The 13,728-nt window shown below is 34.2% G+C and overlaps 1 protein-coding gene across 1 annotated transcript; it reads right to left on the reverse strand.

Moving 5' to 3' along the window:
* Window positions 1-5: 5 nt before the first annotated feature.
* Window positions 6-10,798, reverse strand: LOC132760231 (neuronal acetylcholine receptor subunit alpha-6-like; the record flags this gene model as incomplete). The annotated part of the gene is given in 4 exon segments (XM_060752170.1): window positions 6-64; window positions 3,098-3,243; window positions 8,184-8,323; window positions 10,674-10,798. Coding segments are annotated over 4 exon segments (412 nt in total), but the record flags the coding sequence as incomplete, so codon positions are not given.
* Between the last annotated feature and the right edge of the window lie 2,930 nt (window positions 10,799-13,728).

Below are 13,728 nucleotides of genomic sequence, written 5' to 3' on the forward strand. Positions count from 1 at the left end.
TTTACCATCGTTGTAAATGGTAACCAGCAGATCACCGGACGGGAAACCAGAGTATTCTTCAAGGCTGAAAGTTTAATTAATATATAAATTTGTATTAATGTATAAGACTGGAATTTTGTGCGATATGTCGGTTGATACATTTAATATAGTAAATCTAACCTGTTATATTTATTTCTTTTAAGTTTTGTTCATAGGAACTCGAGGACGGGACCGCAGACTGCGGCGCATATTTTCAATCGTGAAAAACGTTTCTGCTACATCTAAATATCTTTTAGTATTATCCGAGTATATGGCCTCAAAAATATATTATCAATTGAATCCAATCTGTTACTTTTATAACTGGTCAAATTTAATATAATATATTAAATTAAGATTATATAATTAAAGACCACCCACTCGCATAATATGAAAATCGGACAAACAATATGCAAAGCCGGTACGGATTCGGATTTATGCGTCGCAATATGCGGTCCTTTTCCAGAGCATTCGGAACTACCTCGGCTATCATCTGTAATAACCTTATTCGAAGACTGACGGGACGGACCGAGTAGTTGCGATCACGACTTAGATAACATCAGGTCAGGCGACGAACAATGTGTCTGTGTTGTCATTTTCATTTTGTGAAGGCAAAAAATAAGCTAAAGACTAAATAGCTGAAGAGAAATACTACTACTACTACTACTACTACTACTACTGCTAATAATAATAATATGAAATTAGATGCTACCTATGGTTTTGTTCACGGTACAAAATACCAGCAAGAAAGATCTGGTTTACATGAACACTAAACATGTTATATGCTAAAATTATAATTCATAAGAGCTTTCGGCGCCATAGGTAGCACCTAATTTAATAAAAATAATAATAATAATAATAATAATAATAATAATAATATAGAGGATATTTGTTTAGTTCAGTGTAAGATCGGAATATAATTATTTCACCGAGTGAGCACCAAAAGGTATATTTCACGAGTGGCGCAGCTACGAGTGAAATATGAACATTTGGTGTTCACAAGGTGAAATATATTTCGATCTTACACTAAATTTAACAAATTTTCTTTTTATTACATGCAAAGAAACGTTTAAAAAAGACATTTAATCTAATACTGAATGAAAAGCGCGCCAAATGATAATACCACGTGACGCCATTTACGTCATCACGTCATTAAGTTGGTACCCAGAACTGTGCACGCTGGTTTTTCACTTAAACAACGTAAGGGGCTTAAATTCAAAACTGTGAAATTATCAAAGTGGTAATTTCACTGTTTCAAACAGTGAAATTACCAGTTTTATATCACTGATATATTTCTATAAACCACCGAAAAGCATGTAATAAAATAATAATAATAATAATAATAATAATTATAGTAATAATGATAATAATAATAATATTTATAATAATAATAATAAAAATTAATAATTATAATCATACGGGGAAGTCAAAGGCCGGGTCCGCGAAGCCTTGCCCGGCTAATGCGGTTATAGACTACATGTGTATATTTAAAAGAAAATCAAATAAAAAAGCAATTAAAGAATACATAGAATTCTATATCTATCAATGAAAATTTCAGTGTCAGTTCTAGTCGGGCGGTGCCATTTTCAATATAATTCAAAAATAATAGGCGGGATATTCCGATAACGGACAATCGCAAATTTTCGGATAAATAATAATCGCCGAGTAGGCTATTCCGAGAAAATACGGAAGCGGTGCATATAATACCGAACGGAAAAATTAACTATTTTTTTAACCGACTTCCCCGTTAATAGGCTTAATATAGCCTAATAAAAATTCTGTTCTGTTCTGTTTAATCATGTTAATAACAATTATTCATGGAATATATATCCTAATTTCATATTAACCTCTAACCTCATATAGACGTGTTTTGACAGCTATTAGCCCTTCCCCCCCCCCCCACTTTTTGAGGGAAAATGCCCTATTTAGAACAAAAACACTGTTTTTCGTTTGAGAAATGTTGTTAAAAAATGACCACTTTTTAGGCGGCGCCACCCATCAAAATAGTATATCAGGGGGTTGCTAGAAGGGGGATGTGTCCCCCCTCTGTTTTGGGGGATTGAAGGGGGCCGGTAGTCCCCCTCATCGCCAAGAAAATTTTGGACATGTGACAGGCTAAAAATTACCTCAGGTCGATCATACGGTAACTAGTATCCGACGCTTAAAAGCCTTTTACTCTATCTCAATTCATTGAGAAGTTGCAGCACTTTGAAATCAGTTTTGATGTAAAGAAACAATGCAAAAAGTGATTTTTCGCAATTTTTAAACGGCCCCGTTGGCATGGTAACAGAAAATTTACAAATGAGCACGCTGTTACAGAGGCTATGTCCAGTAAATATTTGTGCCAAGTTTCATCAGTATTGAAGCATTTTTCATAGTTTCATAGCAGTTTGAACTTGCTACAGGAGGCTTTACAATGAAAATGGCCATTTTTCACAATATGCTCATGGGGTAAAAGGTTGATAATAATAATGATAATTATGATAATAATAATAACAATAATAATCCATCATTACCATCACAATGTGACATACAATTAGTACTCGTAAATTGACCTTTGTAGATAGTCAATCCATAATTATAATATCATACCGGTATTGTACATACAGTGAAACCTGCGTTAAAAACCACCTCTGAATAAAGATAACACTGCAAAAAAGGTCAGTTTTTGATGACCCTTAATTGCTTAATTGAAACAAACAGCGTCCTAATAAATATCACTTGTCTATACAGACCACTTTTATCGCTTCCACGGGTGGCCTTTGTTTCCCTCGATTCCGGGCGGTAGTCTGGATTACCTGCCCCTTACCACTATCGTTATCGATACTTTTACGTAGCAAAGTACGACCGGGAACCAAACTACGATTCCGGTAGAATGTTAAACTACTTCCTGTCAGATTAATGTCCAAGCGTCTGGAGTTCAAGCGCTCCTTTCTTAACTCCTTTTTTACCTAGAGTTTCATTTTTCCTTATTGCCCACTTAGTTTGCTTAAATAACCAAAAATTAGTCTATCATATTTTTAAAAGACTTAAAAAAGGTAAATGAAATTAATACAATTGCCTGTCTGTGAAAAAGACTTACCTATCAACTAACAAGATATCCGGTTGCCACACCCATTTACTCGGCACCGTTAATGTACTGATGTTGAAAGTGTTAAGGTCCCATTGCAGTCGAGTATCTCTCCATTTCATGAATTCCCAAATTTGCATTATTAAAACGTCATTGTCCTGGAACAGAAAAAATAATGTCCTTCAATGCTGAAAGGTCTGTAGAAAAAGACTACTTATTCCAGTTATAACACAACATAGTTTCTATTACCTACCTGCTCAAATAGTCGTGAAGAGCTCTATATTCGTCTGTTTCGAACGAAATCTTCAAATCAGTGCAGAAATCTGCTTCGGCGAATACATGTTGGAAGTTCTGGTCATGGTGTATGGAAACCTTTCATTGGTTGTCGTTATAAACAAAGTTCCTACCGAACCAATGAAAGGTCTCGATACACCGGCTGGTCACGTGACCGGGGTTTCCCCAAGATGTCTACGTCGAAGCAAATTTCTGCTCTGATTTGAAGATTTCGTTCGAAACAGACGAATATAGAGCGCTTCACGACTATTTGCGCAGGTAGGTAATAGAAACTATGTTGTGTTATTGTTTGCATGCGTTTATTTGTACCTACCCCTTTTAAAATTGATATTTTACCCGTGGAATTTGGTGTTGCGACATCTCGTACGACTAAGCAATTTTGTGACAGAAGTGAACGGTTTTGAATAAATTTCTTAAAATGGGCTAAGGGAATCAAAATAGAGTTAGTGTTTATCAATTGTGGATTATATAAGCTATGCAACGCAGTATAGTTTTTGGAATTTTTTATTTAATTAGTGGAAAATCTCGCATGAATTTGAGGGTGATCGAAAATTCTCTATTTAGCGAGTAATGCCCCTTGTCTATATTTATATACATATTATAAGGTTATGATAAAAACTCATTTTAAGATCACTATCAAGCAGTATATACCATCCAAACACTGTGTGGGCCCCCTGTCACTGCGGTATACCGTACCCCGGATATTGCTCGATATTATGAGGACTTTCATCCCATTTCGCGACTTTGAACGAGGAAAGAAGGTATGTTTAGTGACGATATTTAGTCATTTTGAATTGGTTAGATATAAATTTTGTAGAAAAACAAATACTTCGATAATTTCTCTAGTTACTGAAACCCCAAAAATGTTCAGAAATAGCTTTGAAATGTAATTAGGAGGTAAAATTCGTCTCTTTGCTCACGTGATAAATGAGCTCGGATCAGTCAAATTTGATGTTTTTGTGCATATACATCCTTAAAAGAAAAACTTGAATCGAGTGAAATGTGATAACGATGATAATGTTTATGTTGTATATGTTCAATCAACAATAGAACCTCAGATGACAGTGCATTTTGAGAATAAATACACATGTCAGTGTACCGAGTATTGCTTTGGAGTTGCCCGCCGGTGTCACGAGTATTGCTTTTTAGTGTAACGAGTATTGGTTATCAATAAAGAGTAAATGCAAGTAGTAAACACAAAGTATTTACCACATTTAATTTTAAATATTTCTTACTGTGTATACTTATTTACACTATATGTGCAGAATATGCAGAATTCGGAGGTACTTTACTGGAAACATCTGCGAATAATCCAGATTTTCATTCCTGCTCGTAAACAATCTCAGTTTTCTGTGTTTAAAATGTTCTCGTTGCTATCGAAGGATCAACCTTTCCAGAATTTGTTAATAATTATTGCATATCTTACTTTAAATAGTAAAAAAATGCATCCAAAGTGCGTCAAATTAATACTGCCTCAAGATTGTCAATATTAGACGGTATTAAGCAAGTGTGCCACCGACTTCCTACTATGCCAAAAATCCATATAAAAGTAACTTTCGGGCATTTTGCCCCTGCACTCTAGCAACGGCAGACCGTCTGCACGTGAAATTTTGTTGCGCCTTAGCAATGAGTTACCGTATGACTGCCGAGCGGGTACAGCTCAAAAACCGAGTAATGGATTTTGATAAGATTATGATAAAGGGCAGCAGATGCAATAAAAAAAGGTTATGTTCTTTATAACCTTTTACCTCATTAAGGCGTGTTTTGAAGGCTTTACACCCCACCCCTTTTGAGGCCTCAAATAGTGTAAAATATGCGCTATTTAGGCCCCAAACACTGTTTTTTTCGTTTGAGAAATGTTGTTTAAAAGAGTGTTCACTTTTTCGGCGCCACCCCATTAAAAAGGTACATCAAGGGGGTTATACAGGGGGGATGTGCCCCCTTCTGTTTGGGGGTTTAAAGTGGGGCAGTAGCCCCTCAAATCGTCGAGAAGACTTGGGACTTGTGGGGGGCTAAATGGCCTCAGGTCGATTTAAAGGTACCGTATAATCAACGCCGAAAACCTTAGACTTTATCTCAATCAATTGAGAAGTTGGTGCACATTGAAATCAGTTTTGATAGGAAAAAACAACGCAAAATAGAGATTTTTGGCAATTTTGAGACGCCCCCCCCCCCTCGTTGCCATGGTAACTGGAAATTTAAAATTGAGCATGCTATTCCACAGGCTATCTAGCTTACATTTGTGCCCAGTTTGATCAGTATTAAAGCATTTTTATAGTTTTATAGCAGTTTGAACTTGTAACAAGAGGCTTAATTATAATTCAATGAAAACAGCCATTTTTCGCATTATGCTCATGTAGTAAAAGGTAAAGACGATACCGGCATGCTTGGACGGCATAAGCCCTCGGGCCAATAGTTTATGAAGTGCGTCGATATGTTTCTTAAGGCAAACTTGCCCTGTAAAAACCTATTATTAATGTCATCTAAATATGTTTTTTTATTCTTGTCCTTTTCAGAGATGCATGTGTCTCCTTGATCAAAGTTTCTTGGGACATGTATTTAAAGTTTTTTTATCGTCAATTTTGATGGTTCTACCCTGCTTCCGACCCTGCACACACTTTATTTCATCCATAGTGTGATTTTCAATCAAATGGGAAATAAAATCTCTGTACCGGTATTTGCCCGTAGGAAAAGAACAGTACTTAATAACACTGAGAATGCATTGTTGAATCTGAAATATTTGAATAAATATCATATAAACAGTACATTATCAGAAAAATGAAATTGAATCGATAAACAGACGTGAAAATTAGACAAAAATATAGATTTTCCATACTAATGTGCTCATTCTGTTTTGCAATACTCTGTACACTAAAGTTGGGCTATTTTGCAATACTCTGTACACTTAAAATCAATACTCGGTACACTTTCTTGTATCTTTTTTGGCCTGTATCTTTTTGTACTTTCACACTTTTTGCCTGAAATTTGGACAAGGCATACTTGGATTGAGAATAAAAAAATTGCTCGATTCATTTTTTTTATATTGGTAATGTAATAATTTCTAATGATTCTACAGTATCGCGGTCAGTATTTTCTAGTGAGCAGCGGATCGTTTAGGGGTAGTTTTATCAATTTTACAAATACCTGTAATACTTTTACGTCTTTTAGAGCTACAACAATACCTCTAGATATATAAAACCCGTTGAGATAAATAAAATAGCCATTAGTTTGGAAAATATCGTCGCTGAACTTACCTTCGTTCCCCGTTCAAAGTCGCGAAATGGGAAGAAAGTCCTCATAATATCGAGCAATATCCGGGGTACGGTATACCGCAGTGCCTGTGGTGCGGACCAAAATTTGCCGACACATCCGTGGCATCACTTCACGTGGTTCACGACATAACTAATTTACTAGATATCTCTATGATCTGTTGTATCTTGTCAAAGTTATCACGGTATTGCATTATCTGATAAAGATAATCTCATGAAAGGTTTCACGGCATTACTTTATCTTACTAAAATGTGATAAATTTCATCAAATCTCTCACGGCATTACTTTATCTCACTAAAATGTAATAAACTTTATCAAATCTCTCACGGCATTACTTTATGTCACTAAAACAAATCTCTCACGGCATTACTTTATCTCACTAAAATGTGATAAATTTTATCAAATCTCTCACGGCATAACTTTATCTCACTTAAATGTGATAAACTTTATCAAATCTCTTACGGCATTACTTTATCTCACTAAATTGTGATAAACTTTATCAAATCTCTCACGGCATTACTTTATCTCACTATAATGTGATAAACATTATCAAATCTGTCATGGCATTACTTTATCTCACTAAAATGTGATAAATTTTATCAAATCTCTCACGGCATAACTTTTTCTCACTAAAATGTGATAAATTTTATCAAATCTCTCACAGCATTACTTTATCTCACTAAAATGTGATAAATTTTATCAAATCTCTCACGGCATTTCTTTGTCTCACTTAAATGTGATAAACTTTATCAAATCTCTCACGGCATTACGTTATCTCACTAAAATGTGATAATTTTTATCAAATCTCTCACGGCATTACTTTATCTCTTATATCGCTCACCAAACACTGTCTGTTATAGAATAGATAACATTCAGATGAGCTAAAAGGTATGTCACTAGGTAAAAAAGTGTGTCAATTGATATCAATGTTAAAATCTACACTGGAAACTGTTGGAACATTCCAAATTTTATAGCTGTAGGTCAACTGATATATCAGAATTCAATTTTGCCTCTGCAAATGTGCATCTAATCCAAAGAGTATGTCACTGGGTCATGACCTCAGAGGGCTAATTTTGATACCAGTGCTATTATTTGAGCAAACTTGTAATAGGTCAACTAGACAATGTTTTATGCCAAATATCTGAGCTAAAGCTATATAGAAGTTTTCGGAGGATGAGTTGTTAAGGTTTTAAACAGTAAATAAAACTTTAGAAAAACAAGTGAGTCCAGGGACAGAACAATTTCATCCTAGGCCTTTAATTTAAAAAATAATTTGAAACTCATAAGCGAATTTTGCATACCAACTATTTAAGCTCTAGCCCTTGCGCTTTTGCATAAGAAGGTACGCATACTTTGGACATATATGTGGAAAATCCTTAACCCGCGTGACAGAGCAAATCTAGTATTACTGTAATAATGTAAAATTTCTTGTTTCTTTGTGATTTAGAAATAAGCCGCTGCTAGTCATGCTTTTTAATAATAAAGATATACCATAATATAATAATTATATCAACCGTAGTGTTTTAATAGTTACCAGGGAGACCACTTTAACAAAATGTAGTGATTGCTTGACAACAACAGGTCCATCGTCATCCCCAACTGGTGCCATATATTTATCGTAGTCAGAAAATAGTGCGTTTCTCAGGTATGCCTCGTCATATGAGCTTCCCTTTCCTGAATTAAGAAGATATTCAGTGAGTAAAATTGTAATCAATCATGTATTAAAAAGATATAATGAACAACAATATTCATTGTATTTCATGTTTTCTTCACGATCAAATATACAATGTAACTGAAATTGAAAAGTTAAAGGTACACTATGTCTCAAAAATCCATATCTACTAAATTCTTAAGAAATGCCAAAACATATGTTTAATAATGTTTAAGTGCTGAAAATTGAGTGCCGCTAAAGCCGGTGCTAGGGGGCGTGAGGGATATTGCACTGTCTCATGTACAGGCTCAATCAAACCGAGTCTGCAATTTTCATGTTATTTTGTTATTTTAATGCTTCCGAGGGATCACTTTTTTTCGAGATATTTAGAGCATATTTGATGTTTAACAACTGGAGAAAGTTGTGCTGAATGTGCAGTTTTCAAGTGTCCAAGTTCAGCAAAAACATACAATAATTATGTTCATTGCTATACAGATGGTATACTGTGCATGTAATATGACAAGAAAACAAACAAACAAACAAAAAATACATTTTAAAATACAAAATTAATCTACATGTATATGGAAAATGTGGTGTTTTTTTAACGTTAAAAGGTATAAAAAAAACAGGTGTTTAAAAAATAACAAGATTTGCATTTCTTAGACATAATGGGCCTTTATAAAAATATACAAGATATAAGGTGCTTTACTTTATCATGCTCATAATGTACAATAAATAACTTTTTTTCATTTAACAGCCTAATTTTCATATTGAAAACATTATCTAGCACTAGCTCATGTGTCAATAGCCCTCATAAGCCACGACTTCACTTTTATTTTCTAGAAAAAGATATGAGCCGCGTCACGACAAAACCAACATAATGGGTTTGCGACCAGCATGGATCCAGACCAGCCTGCGCATCCGCGCAGTCTGATCAGGACCCATGCTGTTCGCTTACAAACCCTATAACAAGTAGAGAAACTGATAGCGAACAGCATGGATCCTGATCAGACTGCGCAGATGCGCAGACTGGTCTGGCACCATTCTGGTCGCAAACCCATTATGTTGGTTTTGTCATGATGCGGCTCAACTATCTGTTTGATCTCTTGTACATATTTATTATATTAAGTATAGTCAAAACACACCTCTAACTTAAGTAAAATTTCTTGGTAGTGTTGGCCACCACCGACCCTTTAGAAGTCGACCTACAGGTACATGTTATGTCATGTCATGTTACAGGTAAATTTAGACCAAGCGTTAACCCCTGCATAGTAAACGCATCACTTTTTAATCTATCGATTTAAAACTGAGAATAATCGGGCTAAAATTAATAATGACATAATTAATTTCGCAGCAATTCCATTTTTTTTTTAATATTGTCATAGTAACTCCTTCATGTTCTATTGTACAGCAAAGTAAAAAAAACAACAATAAAATATCTAATGTTGCCTTATAATTATCATTCTTCATTTGCAAATACAAAGTTTATTAAAATACATTATTCTTAAACATTTTGCATCTAAATTGCAAATATTAAATGTCTTCTACATTAAAATATCTAAACATAGAGTTTCAACTATTTTTCCAATGTTAGAATTCAATACAATTTAATATCTGTTCAATTTACATTTTTCAGAGGGAAAAATTAAAGCATTTTTTTCAGAATTATTTAGATACCTTCCTTAAGACGTAGAATTTTTCTTTTTTGTCAAAATATCATTTCTTATGTTTGTTAAGCTAAAAACGATTGACTGAACTACAAATTATCAAAAATATATTTTTTTGCAAAGCCTGTTTGCCTTCTTTTTGGGTTAAAAATATATAATGATGTTCCTTGTTGACAGAATTATATGTGACATATGTTTTTATATAGAACATTTGAAATTACAGAATTGTGGAATGCATCTTGTAAAGATAACAATATACTTTAAACTAATGGCACTTTTCAAAACATTAATTATATATTTCATATAATTTATCATAAAAATGCACGAACAGAACCGAACTAGGGCGGAATATTGAAAGCTTGCCTCCATATTCATAATATTGTTCATCAACATTTAAAAAAATATATTTGACAGTAAAATATTGTGAAGTGAACAAAGGAAATAATTATGATGATAAATACTGCAAAAATCATTCATTAATCGCCCATAATACATAAGTTACTACTTGAATCTTTAATCTTTTTACTTTTCTTAAAAGCTTAGAATATTTTTCTACAGTTAAATTTTCTTTAAATATTTTGGCTCATCTGGAGGCATGCAGCTTTAAATAAGTGCTATATATAGTGCATTCATGAATGACATGTGGATGAAATCAAACAATACATGTTTATAGGTTTTCAAACTATGATCAAATAAAATATCTTACCTTCGCTCAATTGTAGAAGGGCGAGCATAAACCAAAAATAATGAAGTAACGCCGCCATGATTCTCATTCATCAAAGAGACGCTGCTGCGAAAGGTCAACCTGTTTTATACGATGAAAATGAGGCCAGACTAACAAAACTATTTGGTTAAATGATAAGTGGTGGTGTTGGAAGTTTTCGCTCGGGATTACTGCAGTAAGCCACACTGAGTTTATCAGAACACAGCTCTGCCAATCGGTTTACTAGTACTAGTTGCCAGGAACTGATAACTTCTGTACATACCAGAGCAGAGGTACAGTGCGGATGACCGTAAACAGGATTACATGATCAATCACAACGAAAGTGACCTACACCGTCCGGGAATCGAACCCAGATCGCCCGAAGTACAACGCTTACCGCACGGTATTCCTAAATGATAAGTAAAAAAAAAACAATAGGACTTTATTGAGTGGCATGCGGTACCATTCCTATTTGATTATCTGTGGTGGAATGATTTTCATTGGTCATTTTTTCATGGACCAGAATAAAACTTTTAAGACAATATTAAAGGAACCACACTACGGATTTTAGACACGGCAGAACTAGAAATATTTAAGATCATTCGCTCAATCTGTTTTTCCTAAATTATATTTCTAATTGCGAAAAATAACCCAAAATTAAAAAAGCGTTGCAACGCTTTTCACTCAAATCGAGCTTATAACAGCACAAAAATACAATTTTCAATTGATTCCTGAGAATATTTCTTAATTTTCTTTCTGTTTTAAGTTTCCAAGTTGTTTTATGTAAAATACAGTGTATTTACACTTTTCTATATTGTGCATTATGGACATGATGATTTCTACTTCTGACCAGAAAAGGTAATATTTTAATATATGAGCCGCGTCACGACAAAACCAACATTATGGGTTTGCGACAAGCTTCCGCGCTGTCTGATCAGGGTCCATGCTGTTCGCTATCAGTTTCTCTACTTGTTATAGGGTTTGTAAGAGCGAACAGCATGGATCCTGATCAGACTGCGCGGATGCGCAGGCTGGTCTGGATCCATGCTGGTCGCAAACCCATTATGTTGGTTTTGTCGTGACGCGGCTAAATTATGATAAACATCTAAAGCTACATAAAACGTAATAATTGTTTAGAGAAAATCAAGAATTCCAAAAATATTCCAAATAATATGTTTCAAGACCAAAATTCCTCTTGGGATTGATTTTGAAATAACTAAATTAGGTTTACCTCCGTAAAGTGTCCTATAAATGGTATTTCTATTTTAATTTTGGCTCTTAATTGTTTTTAGATGTTACATACACAAATCTATCTTTCAATTCTAATTATGAAAAATAAAATCCAGTTGACTGTTGATGATTTAGTAGTAAATAAACTAAAATATACACAATAAATAATTAGGTCATTTAACAAAGAAGTCGATTATTTTAACTTAAATAATTCTAAGATCATTTCCATTCCGTATTTCTGTGTAACATCTAAATACGATTTAAACGGATACGATATAAATTTATTCGATATAGACGGATCCAAAATAGATTTATTCGATATAGACGGACTCGATATAGGTGGAATCGATATAGACGGAGCATTGTATTATGAGTTATGAAAAAGCTCGCTCTTCATGAAAAATAAACAACCATACACAACATACAGCCTGGTCTTATTTTAAAAAACAAACAAAACCATTAAATCTTAGAAAAAAAAAACGCACTTACATCATCGTATTATATTTGACATATATTTTTTCTCTGTGAGGTTAAAAGTTGATGTATTCCCACGAGTCTTCAGTTGCCTACACTTCAGCTTTTCTTTTTCCCGTCAAGATTTGAAATTTCGCGTAATTTCCTTGTTGATATAAATACTTTAACGTGTCTGGAAACTATATCAGCAAAACATATTTAAGTATTAAAGGTAGTACTTTTGTAAATACGTTGAATTGTATTATGAAAAAGAGGCGACGTCGGGATGTCAGTTACGGGAAAATGATTAAGGATTTACCATGATAATATTATGCTCGTATTTTCATACTTTCTTACTGTTTATAACACGTCTTTTAGTAAAAATAATGATTTCGTCATTTTCAAGGTAATCATTATCTGATAATGTTATCGTTTTAATTTGAGATGACACTTTATCATAAATTATTTAATCTGAATTCCTTTTTTTCTGTATTATTCTAACAAATGTGTATGTTTTTTATTGCAAGTACATTATGTGTGGAAAGGAATTTACATAAGTCACATTTGACTTGTTTTCCAATCCGCGAAATATATCAGTGTGATTGTATATACTTACTGTATATATTTATGTTGTATAAAAAGAAATAAAATATTGTTCAAACTAAATTATTTAATAAGATTGTACAACCATTCATTTTTAAAAATTTCCTGTATAAGCGTGAATATCGGTGTCCATCTTTCGAGTAAGCTAGTGTTGAGATAAGTGTTCTATTTAACCCTTTCCCCCATGAGCATATTGTGAAAAATGGCCATTTTCACTGAAAAGCCTCCTCTTACAAGTTCAAACTGCTATGAAACTATGAAAAATGCTTCAATACTAATCAAACTTGGCACAAATGTTGACTGGACCATTGCCTTTGTAACGACATGCTCAGTCTTAAAATTCCTGTTACCATGGCAACGAGGGGACATCTCAAAATTGCCAAAAATCACTATTTTGCCTCGATTTTTTCCATCAAAATTTATTTCAAAGTGCTGCAACTTCACAAGGGATTGAGATAGAGTCAAAGGCTTTTCAGCGTTGGTTACACGTTACCTTATGATCGACCTGGGGTCATTTTAAGCCTCTCACAAGTCCAAAATTTTCTTGGCGATGAGGGGGACTCCGCCCCCCTTCAAACCCCCCAAACAGAAGGGGGCACACCATCCTTCTGGCAAACCCCTGATGTATCTTTTGGATGGGGGCGGCGCCAAAAAAGTGCTCACTTTTTTTAGCAACATTTCTCAAACGAAAACATGTGTTTGGGGCCCAAATAGGACATTTTTTCACTATTTCAGGCCTAAAAGGGGGGGGGGGGTCGAAAGTGCGTTGTTT

Source organism: Ruditapes philippinarum, unplaced genomic scaffold (assembly GCF_026571515.1).
Source record: "Ruditapes philippinarum isolate M1 unplaced genomic scaffold, ASM2657151v2 ctg19307_1_1_1_1, whole genome shotgun sequence".
Lineage (NCBI taxonomy): Eukaryota > Metazoa > Mollusca > Bivalvia > Venerida > Veneridae > Ruditapes > Ruditapes philippinarum.